Source organism: Elephas maximus, chromosome 2 (assembly GCF_024166365.1).
Source record: "Elephas maximus indicus isolate mEleMax1 chromosome 2, mEleMax1 primary haplotype, whole genome shotgun sequence".
Classification (NCBI taxonomy): domain Eukaryota; kingdom Metazoa; phylum Chordata; class Mammalia; order Proboscidea; family Elephantidae; genus Elephas; species Elephas maximus.
This window is the reverse complement of record NC_064820.1, coordinates 191156534-191174332: the sequence shown is the minus strand read 5'-3', so window position 1 is coordinate 191174332 and position 17799 is coordinate 191156534. Positions and strand designations below refer to the sequence as shown.

The 17799-nt window shown below is 43.5% G+C and overlaps 1 protein-coding gene across 1 annotated transcript in view; it reads left to right on the top strand.

The window, feature by feature from the left end:
* The first annotated feature begins 11202 nt into the window (after nt 1-11202).
* The window catches only part of STK10 (serine/threonine kinase 10), a 162216-nt gene continuing 155619 nt past the window's right edge, over nt 11203-17799 (top strand). The window contains exon 1 of the mRNA XM_049874319.1: nt 11203-11683. Coding sequence (XP_049730276.1) covers nt 11528-11683 — 156 coding nt within the window. The 5' untranslated portion in view covers nt 11203-11527. The remainder of the gene's footprint in view (nt 11684-17799) is intronic.

The following is a 17799-nucleotide window of genomic DNA, read 5'->3' as shown; positions in this document are numbered from 1 at the left end:
CTACAGATTGGGAAAAAATGGCTATGACATATCCGATAAGGGTCTAATCTCTAAAATCTATACAATACTTTAACACCTCATCAACAAAAAGACAAATAATCCAATTAAAAAATGTCTATCAATAGATGAATAGATAAGCAAATTGTGGTATATACACACTATGAATTATTAAAATTATTACCCAGCCATAAAAAGGGAAGAAGTACTAATACGTGCTAGAACTTGGATGAACCTCTAAAACATTATGCTAAGTAAAAGCAGCCAGACATGAATAGTTACCTAGTGTATGATTCCACTTATATGCAATATCCAGAATAAATAAATCCATGGAGACAGAAAGTAGACTAATGGTTTCCAGGGATGGGTGGGGACAGGGAGGAGAAGAATGAGAGCAACTGCTTGATGGATACGGCATTTCTCACTGGGGTGATGAGAGCGTTTTTGGAACCAGGTAGAGGTAGTGGTTGTGCAACATTGTCAGTGCACTTATGCCACTGAGTTGTTCACTTTAAAATGGTTGGTTTTATGTTATGCGAATTTCATCTCAATTAAAAAGAGAGAGAGAGAGTGAGGAGGAAACTCAAACATGAATTTGATTAATTTACAGGAAATGTAAATCATGAAAAAAGAAGACAGCAGAAGAACATGTTAAATGCAACCATGGGGATACAATCAGCAAAACCCAGACAGTGGGAACCTCTAAAAGAAAATAACTCCATTTCTTCAGTAAAAATTTGCAAGGAAAGAAAAAGTGATGAAGGAGAAATGTATAGATTAGTATATGTAGCTTAGTTTCTTTTAAATCATATCAACCAGTTACAGTGTGTGGACTTATTTGGATCCTAATTCAAATAGATTGTGTTTTAAAACACCCACAAAAACAAACAACTTACAAAAATAACAAGATAACGGGGGAATATGAATACTGATTGAAAAAACAATTTTAGGTAGTTTTTTTTAATTGATGTAAAATTCTCATAACATAAAATTAATCATTTTAAAGTGAGCAATTCAAAAGTTGTACTGCATTTAATATTGATCATTTAAAACTCCATATAACATTATTATTACTGTTTTACCCTATCGATGTTTACTTGTTACTCAGTGACATTTTTTTTTTTTCAAGATTAAATGTTTCTATTTATTTTGGTGAAAATATATACAGTCATATGCTGCTTTAGTTATCTGGTGCTGCTATAACAGAAATACCACAAGTGGATGGCTCCAGGGGAAGGCTTTCTCTGTTGGCTCTGGAGGAAGGTCCTTGTCATCAATCTTCACATGGACTAGAAGATTCTCTGTATAGGAACCCTGATTCCAAAAGACACACTCTGCTCCCAACCCTGCTTTCTTGGTGGTATGAAGTCCCCCATTGTGCTCACTTCTCTTTCCTTTTATCTCTTGTCAGATAAAATGTCCTGCAGGCCACACTCCAGGGAAACTCCCTTTACATGGAATCAGGGATGTGATCTTAGTAAGGGTGTTAAAATCCCACCCTAATCCTCTTTAACATAATCTAATCTTGCCTCATTAGGATTTACAACACATAAAAAAATTATAATTACAAAATGGAAGACAACCAAACAATACTGGGAATCATGGCCTAACCAAGTTGACACATATTTTTGGTGGACACAATTCAATCCATGGCATTCTACCCTTTGCCCCCCGCCAAATTCATATCCTTGCCACATGTAAAACATATTCACCCCATCATATCATAGCAAAAGTCTTCAATCGACTCCAAGTCCAAAATCCAAAAATTCCTCTTCATCTGTGAAATTTAGAATACAAGTTATCTGCTTCCAAAGGTATAATGACTGAACAGGCACAAGTTAGACATTTCCATTACAAATGGGAGAAAAGGGAGGGAAAGAAGGTATAACAGGCGCCAAGCAAGTCAGCAGAACACATTACATTACAGCCCTGAAGGCTTGAAAATGGTAATCCTCTGTTCTCTGAGACAATTTACACAATGGCTCTGCCCTCCAGACTCCAGGTATAGGCCACACTGTCCAGATTCTTAGTGGAGGCCCCTCAGCCCTGAGCCTGAGCTCTGTCTTCCAGGCCCACTGGGATGGCAGCTCTGCTCCCTCAACTTTAGATGCATCCTTCTCCTGGTCCATCTGAGTGGCAACTCAACCCTTTGAAACACCAGAGGCCACGGCTCCACCCTTTGAAACCCCAGAGGTTGTGGCCATACTTTTTGAGACTGAGGCAACTCAGCTTCCTGTGTTTGTGTCTCTTCAGCTTCTGCTTCCTGGTTCCTTAGCCTCTTCCCTCGGGCCTCACACCCACATCTGCCCTGCTGAGGCAAGTGTTCCAAAGCTCTGTAGCTCCACCAATAAGTGCCTGGAGGCACCCCCACTCTGCCAGAAAACTTCAGCTAGAAGGCACTCAGCTCTCTTGCTCTATGGGTCTGCAAGCCTAGTGCCACTGATAAGTGCCCAAAGGCACCCCACTCTGCCAGGAAGTCTCCTGTGCACAGGCACTAAACTCTTTCACTCCGTGGGTCGGCTCCAGCACAGTCTGGAGCTGGTCTCCTGATTCTGCTGCTGCCGGTTCTCCGCTGCTGCTGCTGCTTGTCACCATCTGCACCATCTCCAGTGTCAAAATTTCTCTTCACTTCCTTCTGAGTCCTCTATCCATTCAGTTTCAAAACCACTTCCACATTTTAGGTATGTTTTAGAGCAGCACCCCACTCTTGGTACCAGATTCTGTCTTAGTTATCTAGTGCTGCTATAACAGAAATACCACAAGTGGATGGCTTCAACAAAGAGAAATTTATTTTCTCATGGTCTAGTAGGCTAGAAGTCCAAAGTCAGGGTGTCAGCTCCAGAGAAAGGCTTTCTCCATTGGCTCTGGAGGAAGGTCCTTGTCGTCAATCTTCCCCTGGACTAGGAGCTTCTCTGCGTAGGAACTCCCGGTCCAAAGGATGCGCTCTGCTCCCAGTGCTGCTTTCTTGGTGGTATGAGGTTCCCCACTCTCTGCTCGCTTCCCTTTCCATTTATCTCTTGTAAGATAAAAGGTGGTGCAGGCCAGACCCCAGAGAAACTCCCTTTACATTGGATCAGGGGTGTGACCTTAGTAAGGGTGCTACAATCCCACCCTAGTCCTCTTTGACATAATCTAATCTTGCCTCATTAACCACAGGCAGAGATTAGGATTTACAGCACATAGGAAATTACAATCACAAAATGGAAGACAACTACACAATACTGGGAATCACAGCCTAAGTTGACATATGTTTTTGGGGGACACAATTCAATTCATGACAAACACCATCTCACCAGTTTCTCCATGTATGACTCAGTGACATTGATTATATTCTTCAAGTTGTGCAAATATTCTCACCATCCTTCTCCCAACTGTTCTATCACCACTGACTTAAAGACTCGTTGCCCTTTAAGCTCCTCATTTAACCTTTCCAGTTGCTGTTGTCGACTTGATCTCACATAGATTATTCTTTATAAGAGCACAGTGCTCAAGGTAGACATACTTTACTTATTTTTTTTTTTTAATTTTTTAAATTGAACTTTAGATGAAGATTTACAGAACAAGCTAAACAGTACACACATTGTTGTATGACATTGGTTACAACCTCAGGACGTGTCAACACTCTCCCTTCTAAACCCTGGGTTCCCTATTACCAGGTTTCCTGTTCCCTCCTACCTTCCAGTCCCTGCCCCAAGGCTGGTGGTCCCCTTTAGTCTTGTTTTGTTCCATGCGTCTGTTCAATCTTTGGCCGAAGGGTATGCCTCAGGAGTGACCTTATTACTGAGCTGGAAGTGTGTCCAGGGGCCATACTCTAAGGGTTTCTCTCGTCTCTGTCAGGCCTAGCAAGTCTGGTCTTTCTTTTTGAGTTGGAATTTCATACTTTACTTATTAAGATAAAGTGTTTTTTTTTTTTTTTGGTTCAAAGTTACCCACATATTTTTTTACTACACGGTTGCTTTTTATCCCTTTCATCCCTTCAGAATTTCTTTCAGGAGGATCTGCTGATGGTAACTATTAGACTGGTTTTCTGACTGAAAATATACGAATTTCATCCTAATTTTTCTTTCCCTTTTTTTTCTTTTCACTATAGAAAACATTCAAACTAGAAAGAATTCTGTAAGATACTCAGGTGTACCCATCACTCAATTTCAATATCTATCATCCATGATCAATTCTGTTATCTGTGCCCCATCACCCCTTGGCCCGGATTCTTTTGCAGCAAATCCCAGACATCATATTATTTTATTTTTTAAAAGAAACAACCATAACAAGGATGCCTGCTGACACCACTGCTGTTCAACACTGTACTGAAAGTTCTAGTCTGATCAATTAGGCAAGAAAATTAAATAAAAAGCAACCAAATAGGAAAGAAATAAGCAAAAACTATCTCTATTCACAGATCCCACGATCCTCTAGATAGAAAATCCCAAAGTATCCACACACACACACACAAAAACTACTAAAGGTAATAAACTATGTATAAACAACAAAAACCAGTTGTGTTTCTGTACACTGCAAAGAACTATGTGAGAAGGGACTGAAGAAAACAATTACATTTACACTAACATATGAAAAAGTAAAATATCTAGGAATCAATTTAACCAAACAGATGAAAGATCTGTATACTGAAAATTATAAAACATTGCTGAAAGAAATTAAGAACACTTAAATAATCCTGTGTTCATGAGTTGTTAGGATAGCAATACTACCCAAAGCAATCAACAGGTTTAATGCAATCCCTATCAAATTTCTAACAGCCATTTTTACAGAAGTGAAAAAGCCAATCTTCAAATTCACATGGGATTGCAAGGGGCCCCGTCTAGCCAAAATAACCTTCAAAAAGAACAAAGTTGGAGGAGTCACACATTCTGATCTCTAAACTTACTACAAAGCTACAGTACTCAAATCCATGTGACTGTGACATAAGCATAGACATATAGACCAAAGGAATGGAATGGAGAGTCCAGAAATAAACCCTCCAAACATAAGGAAAAAATAGACAAAATCATGCAAAATCCAAGCAAAACTATGGAAAAGACAGACAAAACAATGAAAGAATTCAAAAAAATAATACAGGAATGAAGTGTCAAAATAAACAACTAGATAGCATACAAAAACAGCAATTAGAATTCCAAAAGATAAACAACAAGATTTCATACATGGACAGTGCCATAGAAGGCTTTAGAAGCAAATTTGGAACAATGGAAGACAGGATCAGCAGAACTGAAGACAAACTCTTAGATACCACTTCAGAGAAAAGAACGAAGAAAAATGAAGAAACCCTGAGAACGATGGATACAATCAAAAGCAAAAATTTGCAAGTGATTGGAGTTCCAGAACAGGGGGAGAAAATGGAAAACACAGAGAGGATTGCTGAAGATTTACGGACAGAAAACATCCCTAATATTACGAAAGATGAAAACCTGACCATCCAAAAACTCAATGAATCCCACATAGGATAGACCCCAAAAGAAAATCACCAAGACACAGCATACTCACATTTGCTAAAGCCAAAGACAAAGAAAGAATCCTGAGAGCAGCTCAATAAAAACGAAAAGTCACATACAGAGCGGAAACAATAAGACTAAACTCTGATTACTTGGCAGAAACTATGCAAGCAAGAAGGCAATGGGACCGCATACATAATACCTTGAAAGAAAAAAACTGTCAACCGAGAGTAATACATCCTGTAAAACTCTTGCTCAAATATGATGGCAAAATTAGGACATTTCCAGATAAACAGAAATTAAGGGAATACGTAAAAACCACACCAAACTTAAAAAACCAAAGCAAACCCAGTGCCGTCAAGTTGATTCTGACTCATAGTGACAAACTTACAAGAATTATTAAAGGGAGTCCTTTGGTTAGAGAGGAAACCCTGGTGGCGTAGTGGTTAAGAGCTGCTGCTGCTAACCAAAAAGGTGGGCAGTTCGAATCCACCAGGCACTCCTTGGAAGCTCTGGGGCAGTTCTACTCTGTCCTATAGGGTTGCTATGAGTCGGAATCAACTCAATGGCAATGGCTTTAGTTTTTTGGGTTTTGGTTAGAGAACCATCAACATCAGACAGCAGCCTGAATCTAGGATGCAAGACTTCATCAGCCAGATACAAACCCAGGTAATGAACTCTCAAGGATAAAACAAAACTAAAAGATTTACAACAGGGAACCAGAGAGGGCCATCTGTAAATGACAACAACGTCAGAACGATAAAAGAGGGGGAAAGCGGTTTAGGTATAGAACTTTCAAATGGAGAGGAAGTCAAGGTTATATCAAGTAATAAAAGGCTGGTTCAAACTTAGGATGACAGAGGTAAATTTCAAGGTAACCACAAAGAAGGTTAACAAATCCACTCATCGAAATAAAGAATAAAAACATAAACTCTCAGTAAACACAAAATATACAAAAATGAAAGAAACAGAAAAAAAATCCACAAACAAAAAGAATTCAGCACAGGAGAGTAAGAGGAACAAAGAAAATGTCGGCACCACAATAAAAAGCACTACGAAATGACAGTAATAAACTCACACGTATGGATAATCACACTGAACGTAAATGGCTTAAATGCACTCATAAAGAGACAGAGAATGACAGAATGGATAAAAAACAGAACCTGTCAAAATATGCTGCCTACAAGAGACATGCCTTAGAAACAAAGACATAAATATATTAAAAATCAAAGGACGGAAAAAAATATATCCAGCAAACAACAATGAAAAAAGAGCAGTAGTGGCAATACTAATCTCAGATAAAACAGAATTGAAAACGAAATTCACCATAAAAGACAAAGAAAGACTTCATATAAAGATTAAAGGGACAATCCACCATGAAGACATAACCAGAATAAATATCTACATACCGAATGACAGAGCTCCAAAATACAGAAATAAACCCTGACCAATACAGTCAATTTATTTTTGACAAGGGTGCTAAGACCATTCAACGGGGAAAGAAGAATTGGGAAAAACTGGTTACCCATATGCAAAAGGATGAAGTTGGACTTACACCACATACAAAAATTAACTCAAAATGAATCAATGGCCTAAATTTAAGAGCTAAAATGATAACAGTTTAGAAGAAAACATAGGGGGAAATCTTCATGATCTTGTATTAGGCAATGATTACTTATGTACGACACCTAAAGAGCCGGCAAAAAAAGAAAAAATAGGTAAACTGAATTTCAACAAAATTGAAAACTTTTGTGCTCTAAAGGACACTATCAGTATAGTGAAAAGACAATCCACTGAATGGGAGAAAATATTTGCAAATCATATATCTGATAAAGGACTAACATCCAGAATACACAAAGAACTCCTACAACTCAACAAAAAAATTAAAAAATGGACAAAGTACTTAAAAAGGCATGTCTCCAAAGAAGATACACAAATGGCCAATAAGCACATGGAAAGATGTCATTGTTAGTCATTAACCCAAAAGCTCTTTGCTATCGAGTCGATTCCAACTCCTAGCGACCCTGTAGGACAGAAGAGAACTGCCCTACAGAAGAGAACTGCCCTATAGAGTTTCCAAGGAGCACTTGGTGGATTCTGAACTGCCGACTTTTTGGTTAGCAGCTGTAGCACTTAACCATTATGCCACCAGGGTTTCCTCATTAGTCACTAGGGAAATGCAAGTCAAAACCACAATGAAATGCCTGTTCACATCCACTAGGGTGGTTGCTGGAGTCCCCGGACAGTGCAAATGGTTAACATGCTTGACTGCTAAAAGTTCAGCGGTTTGAGTCCATCTTGAGGCGTCTCCCGCTACATGTCTGTCAGTTTTTTTTTTTTTACAACTTTACTGAGGTAAAATTTATGTATCATAAAATTTACCCCATTTCAAGCGTACAATTCAAAGATTTTTAGTAAATTTACCAAGTTGTGAAACAATCACCATAATCCAATTTTAGAACATTTTCAATACCCGGATGAGATTCCTCTTGTCCATTTAAGGTTAATCCCATTTTACACCCAGCCCCAGGCAATCATTATTTTACTTTCTTTCTCAATGGATTTGCTTTTTCCAGACAATTCATATAATTGGAATCATATAATATGTGGTCTCTTATGTCTGACATCTTTCACCTAATGTTTTTGAGTGAACCTCTCCATTTTTGCTTTTCATTTTTTTTTTTTTCCTGGAGTGAGCACAGAGACAGTCACAGAGCTCTGGGTAGTTTGGCTCTGGTCTGGGGGATGAGGTGGGCCTCTGACCCCCAGCCTCCCCAGGCCCACAGCTTTCCAGAGGCCAGAGCTTTCATCTCTCAGAGGGGCAGTCTTACCCCTTCTGCCCCCCTCTGCCCTACAGGTGGTCAAATGGTCCAAAACAAATGAAAGGTTGAAGGTTGAAGTCCACCCAGAGGTGCCTCAGAAGAAAGGCCTGACAATCTACTTCCAAAGAATCAGCCATTTAAAACCCTATGGAGTACAGTTCTACTCTGACAGACATGGGGTTACCATAAGTGGGAATTGCCTTGCTGGCAACTGGTGGTGTTACCATAATAATAAGCCTTGCAGCCCATTCCCATCCCCAGAACTCTCCATTTGGAACCACCTAGTATTTTAAAAACAGTATTTTATAACTGTCCATAGGGCACAATGAGGAACCTGTACAGAGACCAAGAGGTAGCTGTTCAAACAGAACAAGGGGATACCGTCGGGTTTAAAGTCAAAAAGGGTTGTGTCAGGATTGTACCCTTTCACCATATTTATTCAATCTGTATCCTGAGCAAATGGAAACCCTGTTGGCATAGTGGTTGAGTGCTACAGCTGCTAACCAAAAGGTCGGCAGTTCGAATCCGCCAGGTGCTCCTTGGAAACTCTATAGGGCAGTTCTACTCTGTCCTATACGGTCGCTATGAGTCAGAATCGACTCGACAGCAACGGGTATGGGTATCCTGAGCAAATAATCAGAGAAGCTGGACTATATGAAGAACGCAGCATCAGGACTGGTGGAAGACTCGATAACAACCTGAGATATGCAAATGACACAACCTTGCTTTCTGAAAGTGAAGAGGACTTGAAGCATTACTGACGAAGATCAAAGACTACAGCCTTCAGTATGGATTACACTTCAACATAAACAAAGATCCTCACAACTGGACCAATAAGCAACATCATGATAAATAGAGACAAAAATCAAAGTTGTCAAGGATTTCATTTTACTTGGATCCACAACTGACACGCGTGGAAGCAGCAGTCAAGAAATCAAATGACCCATCGCATTGGGCAAATCTGCTGCAAAAGACCTCTTTAAAGTGTTGAAAAGCAAAGATGTCACTTTGAGGACTACAGTGCATGGAACCTAAGCTATGGTATTTTCAATTGCCTCATATGCAAGTGAAATTTGGACAAAGAACAAGGAAGACTGAAGAAGAATTGATGCCTTTGAATTAATGGTGTTGGGAAAGAATACTGAATATACACTGGACTGCCAGAAGAACAAACAATTCTGTTTTGAAAGAAGTACAACCAGAATGAGTTAAAAGTAAGAATGGGTAGACTTTGTCTATGTACTATCATGGATTGAATTGTGTCCCCCAAAAGTATGTGTCAACTTTGCTAGGTCATGAGTCCCACTATCATTTGATTGTCCACCATTTTGTCATCTGATGTGATTTTCCTATGTGTTGTAAACCCCACCTCTATGATGTTAATGAGGCAGGACTCAATCTACAAGATTAGGTTGTGTCCTAAATCAATCTCTTTTGAGTCATAAAAGAGAAACAAGCAGAGAGACGGGGGAACCTCATTACCACCAAGCAAGAAGAGCCAGGAGCAGAGCGTGTCCTTTGGAACCGAGATCCCTGCACTAAAAAGCTCCTAGACCAGGGGAAGATTGATGACAAGGACCTTCCCCCAGAACCGACAGAGAGAAAAAGCGTTCCCCTGGAGCTGGTGCCATGAATTTGGACTTCTAGCCTCCTAAACCGTGAGAGAATAAATTTCTCTTTGTTAAAGCCATACACTTGTGGTATTTGTTATAGCAGCACTAGATGACAACGATGTGTCAGTGAATAAGAGGAAGACCCTCAACGAGATGGATTGACACAATGGCTCCAACAGTGGCCTCAAATATAACGGCTGTAAGGACGGCAGGGGACCCGGCACTGTTTCGTTCTGTTGTACATAGTAAGGTCGCTATGAGTCAGAACTGACTTGACAGCACCTAACAACAAACGGTTAAGTGCTGACTACTAACCAAAAGGTTGGCGGTGGAAACCCACCCAGAGGCGCCTCAGAAGGCAGGCCTAGTGATCTACTCCCTAAAGGTCTTGAAAACCTTATGGAGTGCAGTTCTATTCCGTAACACTTGGGGTTGCCATGAGTTGAAACCAACTCAGTGGCAACTGGTTCCCTTTGGTTTTGGTATAGGACACAAACTGGTAACAGTGGCGGCAAAGTGAGTCAACAGGCTGGGATATAGAATGATGGGGGTCAAAAAGGGCTTCAGTTTTTAAATTTTTTAAAATTGGGAAATAAATGGTAAGAAAATCTTAATATTCAAGTATGTCTGCAAAACCATCATGAAGCATGAGATAAACAAGTCCCAAAGTCGTTATTTCTCCCAGCCCTCCAATCCTGACAGGCTTGTAGAGGATGGGGAGGGGAAGGTACCTTGTGGACCTCGGCTGGGCGGGCAAGGGGGAGGGGGAAGGGCAGGGGGAGCCCCTGGGAAGCAGCAAACCTGCTGGGAAAGTCTGGTCTCTTAGGAGCAACGGCCCTGCATTTTGCGCACTAGGAGGCAGCACCGCGCCGAGGCACCCGCACCGTATTCGCAGCCAAGATGTGCGTCCTAGAGCAAGTGACTTAGTCCGCCGGGCCTTAGCGTCCTCATCTGAAAAGTGGGGGCGAGCGGAGCAGCCTCGCGGGAAAGTTGCGGGACGAATTCAGTGAGCTCACGTCTGTTCGCCTCTTGACACTGACCGCAATCAGTGGGCACTCGCGAAATACTAGCTTTCCATAAAAGTTCTGGGAGCCACGCGGCGCGGCGCGGCACGGCTGGCCTCCCAGACCCGGGACGGTCCCTTCGAGGGGTCACCTAAGCTCTCCAAAGCCCAGCCAGAGGATCGCGGGAGCCAGGCGTGGGAGACTACAGCCTCCAGAGTGCCCTGCGGCGATGGGCGGAGTCGGAGAGCGGCTGCAGCCAATTAGGGGGTCTCGGGGCGCTGCCGGGGAGCTGCAGGTGGAGCCGCGGGCCGGTGGGCGGGCGCGGGGCCGGGTCCCCGGAACGCATCCCGGGGCTCGCGAGTTGGGCGGAGGGCGCGGAGCAAGCGGGGCAGGCATTCAGGAGGCGGCCCCGGGACTGGACAGAGCGGGGGCGGGACCGCGGCCGCCTGCGCGGTTCCGGGTCTCCTGCCGCGGCGCAGCCCAGGGTGCACTTGATCGGGTCGGTCAGCAGGGAAGGGCGGGTCTGGGGAGAACCCCAGAGCGCCGCGGCGTCCTCCACTCCTAGCCTAGCGGCCGCCCAGCCACCGCCACAGCCACAGCCCGAGCCGGCGCCACTTCGCCTCCCGGCTTGCGCGCCCCAAGCCATGGCTTTCGCCAATTTCCGTCGCATCCTGCGCCTGTCCACCTTCGAGAAGAGAAAGTCCCGCGAATATGAGCACGTCCGCCGGGACGTGGACCCCAATGAGGTGTGGGAGATCGTGGGCGAGTTGGGCGACGGCGCCTTCGGCAAGGTTTATAAGGTGAGGGCGCTGCAGGAGGGTGGGCGAGTGCCCGGGGCGCGTGGAGCGGCTCCGGAAGGGAGGGGTGCTGGCCCCAGACAGCCCCGGCCACGGCTGTGAAAGGCGCAGAGGGGCTGCCCCGGCCCTGAACTCGGGGTCCCGGGCCCTCGCCTCGGTGACCCTTGTTCTTTGGGGGATCTCACCCAGCCCGGCTGAATCCATGCGAGCTGGGTGCCCCCTCTGGGCACGGCTGCTGCCCACCGTGCTGCGTTTTGAGCACTTCCTGTGCGCCAGGCACTGCGCTCGGCGCCGCAGGGGGAGACAAAGGGGCGCCCTGCATCCGAGAGAGCCACCCGAGGCATCGGCAGTAAAAAAGAAAAGAAAAGAAAACTGTGATAGGAGACATATCTTTTTAAGAGAGACCACGCAGATGCTTTGGGTTTATCGAGGCGACGGGGCAAGCTTGGCTGCGTTGGGACTGGTGAAATTTGGGTGGAGGAGAAGGCACTCCTGAAGATGAGCCAAAGACTGGGAAGGGGGAAGGGCAAGGTGTGGCGTGTAGCATCAAAAGTTAGGGTTGGAAAGGTGGGCCGGGACTGTGTAGAGGGGAGGCCAGGGCCTCAGGGAATACTGCGGGGATCAGATTTGATTCTGTGCGTCTGAGTCACAGCGGGGTAAACTCCCAGTCTGCAGTCACCTCTCCGCTAGAGGAATACGGGCAGAGAGCTTTTGTGGAGGGGTGGGTGGGGCAGAGCTGATTAGATCTAGACACTTGCACCCAGACGTTATGAGTCTCTGTTCCTGTGATCCGTTCTGAGTTGCTAAATTGTTTTGGGGCCCAAACACCTACAGCCTGACTCCACTCTCCCCGCACCTCCCCATCTCCTTTCCCTTAGGAAAACCTTTATAGGGAGAATCCTACGTGCTTAGCTGATGTATACCTCTAGGAGGGTGCCTTCTTCCTAAACCAGTCATCACCCTCCTTGGGGCTTCTGTAGCTTGTAGGCCGCTCTGACCCCGAGATTGTCCTTTCAGGAAGCTGGGCTTCTCCAGGCCCCTGGTGAGGACTTAGTCTCTGACTTGCCAGTGGCCTAGAGCCCAGTTACTCAAAGTGGGGTCCCTGGACCAGGGTCATCAGCATCGTCTGGGAGCTACTTAGAAATGTAGAGACTCGGGCCCCACCCCAGACCCACTGAATTAGAATCTGCGTTTTAACAAAATTGCCAAGTGATTCCTAAGCGCTTCGACTTTGGAGAAGCTCTGCTCTAGAGGCTTAGAGAGTGGGGATAACTTTGAGAACAGTCAGCTCCATCGGGGTTCTTCTTTTGTTACAGTCTCCACTCTGAGCCAGCACTTCCTGTTATGGGGGGGAACCCCCACAGGAGCAAAGGTCCTGTGGTTACAGAGGCAGGTCTCAGTGGTACTCATACTTGTGGCATTGGAGCTGATTTTCTAGCCTTTTTTGCTGGTGGGCTTTGTGCTATTTGAAAGCAGCTAGCACACACTATATAGTCAGAATTGACTGGACAGCAGTTGACTCTACTTTGCACAGGAACCCTGGTGGCTCAGTGGTTAAGAGCTACAGCTGCTAACCGAAATGTGGGCAGTTTGAATCCACCAGCCGATCCTTGGAAATCCTTTGGCGCAGTTCTACTCTGTCCTGTAGGTTCACTATGTCTTAGAATAGACTCGATGCAATGGGTTTGGTTTTTTTTTTTAAATACCCTGCGCATGTTTTCTTTACCCTTTCCATAGCTGCAGCTTTTCTCTTAGGGCCCAAACAAATGGTCCCTCTGGATACCTGCCATATGTCTTTGTCTGCCTAGGACAGAGCCTGCCCTTCCAGATGTGTTTTGACTGCCTTGAGGGCAGCCAGACTCTTGGTCAGGTCACTCCATCTTCCACTTTCTCTAGAAGACTTGGTGTTTTTAGTGTGCTTTGGCTCTCACTGATGTTTTTACCTGTGAACAATTGCTGGCAAATCGATTCCAACTCATGACGAACCCATGTGTATCAGAGATCTGTACTCCACAGGGTTTTCAGTGGCTCATTTTTCAGAAGCAGGTCACCAGGCCTTTCTTCAGAGGTGCCTCTGGGTGGACTAGAACCTGCAGCCTTTCAGTTATCAGCCGAGCACTTAACTGTTTGCACCACTAGGGACTCCATCTCCCTTCTCCAATTTATCCTGGCTTCATATGGTTCATTTTCTTTCAAACCTAAATGCAGAACTTTGCCTTCATACTTGTCAGATTTTCCTTTATCAGTTTCGATTGTCATTTCTGTCTATTTTTGCCCTGTTAAACTTCCCCTGCTACTCTGGAAGTTTCAAACAAAGGAACTCATCTGATTCTCCTCCTGGTTTTTCAAAGTAGGTGGGCCCTTTTAAATGGGAGTCTAGTTCTCAAACTAGATAATATATACTTTGGACATGTTATCAAGGGGGACCAGTCCCTAGGGAAGGACATCGTGGTTGGTAAAGAGTAGAGGGTCAGCGAAAAGGTGGAATACCCTCGATAAGATGGATTGACACAATGGCTACAACAATGGGCTGAAGCATAACTTCAATTGTGAAGATGGTGCTGGACCGGGCAGTGTCTCCATCTGTTGTACCCAGGGTCGCTATGAGTCAGAACTGACTTGATAGCACCTAACAACAGCAGTTCTCAAAGCCACCCCAGCGTCCCTCTCCCCACCTCTGAAAACACGTGGTAGGAGAGGACTCGGATTCCTGATTTGCTGGTGAGAGCCTTGTAGCTGCTTAAAGCCTCAACATTAACAGTTTCAGGTCATAGCACCCCCCCTTTCTGCCTCAGGAGAAAGAGGTGGATAAAATTGATTTTGTACAAGGTGAAGCTCCTTCTCACCCAGCCGTTATGTGATTGCAAATTGGTTACAAAAGGAAATCATTTCCATTCTGTTTCTAGATACAAAGTAAAGCTCACAAGCTACTTGGCTTCAGAATTTTTATCATTAAACAATCTTTATTCTGAAAACAAAAATTATTCTGAAGATGAGTTAGGAACTGGGGGGAGGTATTTGGTATAATATTGAGTGGAAAAAGCTGCCTTCTGCAGGGCGTGTTTGTTGTCATGGCAGCCAAGGCATGTGTGCACGGAACAGGGGCAGGGACTGTGCAGAAATCAAGGGGTTGGCTGAGCTGGCTGAGGTGATGTTTTTGGTTCTGGAAAATTGTTTTTTGGTTTTGATTTTATGTTGTCTTTAAGCTTTTTAAAAGTTTATTGTCTTGCCAGTGTAAAAACAGTACGTACTTACTAGTTTAAAATAGGCAATATATCAAAAAATAGCAAAAATTAAAAAGAATCCTGGCTACAACTACTGACTGTTCTAACCAGGGACACAGTAGATGGTCCCAGATAGAATGGGAGAAAAATGTAGAACAAAACTCAAATTCCTAAAAAAGGGCAGACTTACTGGACAGGTAGAGACTAGGGAAACCCCCGGGATACCCTTTAAATTTGGAACTGAAGCCACTCCTGGAGGTCACCTTTCAGCCAAATAACAGATTGGCTCATAAAATAAACAATATTACCGGTGAGGTCTGTGCTTCTTTAAGTAATCATCTATATGAGACGACACGATCAACATTTACCCTAAAACAAAGATAAGAAGGTAAGGGGGAACAGGGACAGTGATGTCACTAGGGGAGTGCAGGGGGTGCGGACTGCGCCAAGTGTCATTGTCGGGGCGGGGACACCAAAATGACTGTCTATAAAATGTTATGCAGTGTTTCAGGAGAAATTTATTATTTTTTTTTTATAAAAATGCCCATGTAGTTAGGTATAACAACAAAATCATTTTTCGTAAGGCCAGCTGACAGGTATCAATATACCTACAAGGCTAAAACTCTATGCTCATTTTCTTTCTGAACCTTCTGAGGCACTCTGGTCAGAGCTGTCATTGTGACCCAATTACAATGATGCTTCGAATCACTTGGTTTTGTCTGTAGGTGCTATAGGCGTGTGCTGTTGTTTTTGTTGCTGCTGTTGTTTTTATAGTCGCTGCTTTTGTCAAATTTTCTGGTGTTTTACCTACAATATTGTGATAATTAGTATTTGTGAACCTATATCAATAGCTTTTTTGAGAATAAAGTGGTAATTAAAGGAAAAGAAGGGGTGATATCCGGGAATTATGACTGATGAGCAGCATCAGCCCAAAAAACATCACTAAAGATTCTGTGTGGTCTGATATGGGAGGAGGTCCACGCGGGGCGAGGGTTGACACCCTGAGTTACCACACTGGGTGGCACCAACCCTAGTGATGCCTCTGAGGAGGGAAGCTAGATACATGGGAAGAGGACAAGCAGAATGGAAATAATGAGAATGCTGACACATTGTGAAAAATGTAACCAGTGTCACGGAACCATATGTATAGAAATTGTTAAATGGGAACCTAATTTGCTATGTAAACTTTCACCAAAAACATGATTAAATATTATTTTAAAAAATTAAAAAGAAAAAAAAATCACCCTGAGTCTTCATCAGTTGCTGTTCACACTTGAACGTCTTTCCCTCCAGACTTTAGAGATGTGGTAATTTTTAAATGTGGAGTTGTAGCCATACAGACTTACAGTTTTTTTTAATGCCATCTTTCATTTTTAAAGCCTTTGCTTGCATTATTCTAAGTGCTTTACAGGCTCCTGATCCTAACTTTATTGGATATTTAAGCAATTTCTTTGTTTTACTGTTAGTAAGTTAAGATCGCTTGAATGCTTCCCATGTGCCAGACACGGTGCTAAGCACTTTGTGTAACACTGTTCTGCTCTAATGTGGCATATGCGTTCCTAAAAATCACTGTGTTATGCAAAGTCATGCGATAAAAGCCGGAGTGCTCGTGAGGAAAGTGAGATTAAGGGCCTAACACTCAGCCCCAGAGCCAGGATGTTAATCTAGGTCAGTCTACATTCTTTTTACTTACTCTTTAAAAAAAAAAATTAGGGTAAAATACATATAACCAAAAAAAAAAAAAAAAAAAATTGACATTTTAACCATTTATAAATTCAGTGACACTGATTCCATTCACCATGTTGTACCATCGTCTCCACTGTCTATTCCCAAAAGTTTTTACCGTTCCAAACAAAAGCTTAAGCAATAATTCCCCTGCCCCCTCACCAGCCCCTGGCAACCACTAATAAATAAGCTTTTCTCTCTCTGTACTTGCCTATTCTAGATGTTTCATGTAAGTGGGATCATACAGTTTTTGTCTGGGTTATTTCACTTAGTATAATGTTTTCAAGGTTCATCCATGTCATAACAAGTATTAGGACTTCATTTCTCTTTAGGGCTGAGCAATATTCCATAGGAGCCCTCGTGGTGCAATGGGTAAGTGCTGGGCTGCTAACCAAAGGGTCGGCAGTTCGAATCCTCCAGCCACTCCTCGGAAACCCTATGGGGTAGTTCTCCTCTGTCCTGTAGGTTTGCTATGAGTCAGAATCAACTCAACGGCAACGGGTTGGTTATTCATCTGTTAATGGACACTTGGGTTGTTTCTACCTTTTGGCTATTGAGTGGTATAGTTTTACTCATGCTAAATGGATAGGAAATATGTAAGTACTACAAGAAATATGATACTTGAAAAACTCCTGAAGTTTTTTTATGAATGTGGGTACCGCAAGCATTGCAGCTTATGAGTTACTATGGAGTGGTGGAAGGAGGGTTTTCAGGAATTGATGGTCCAGCTGTGCCACCAGATGTGGATGAGTGTGTTGGATAGGTAGCTGACAGATGTTCAAGGTGTGTGTGTGCGCGCGCACGTGTTCGGTATATTCCTTTACGGCTTGGTTTAGCTGGGTGTGGTTTTCTGCCTTCACCTGGTGTTTCTGGCAAACAAAACTGCATAAGCAAACATGAAATTAATATTATGAGAAAATTGTTCCCAAATGAAGTCCCTGGGTGGTGCAAACAGTTAAGCGCTCGGCTACTAGCTGAAACATTGGTGGTTTGAACCCAGCCCGAGGTGCCTCAGAAGACAGGTCTGCCAGTCTGCGTCTGAAAGGTCACAGCCTTGAAAACTCTCTGGAGCACGCTTCTGCTCTGCATACATGGGGTCCTCATGAGTTGGAATAGACCCCACAGCAACTAACAACCGTATATCAGTGGCCTTGGAACAAGATTTGCATT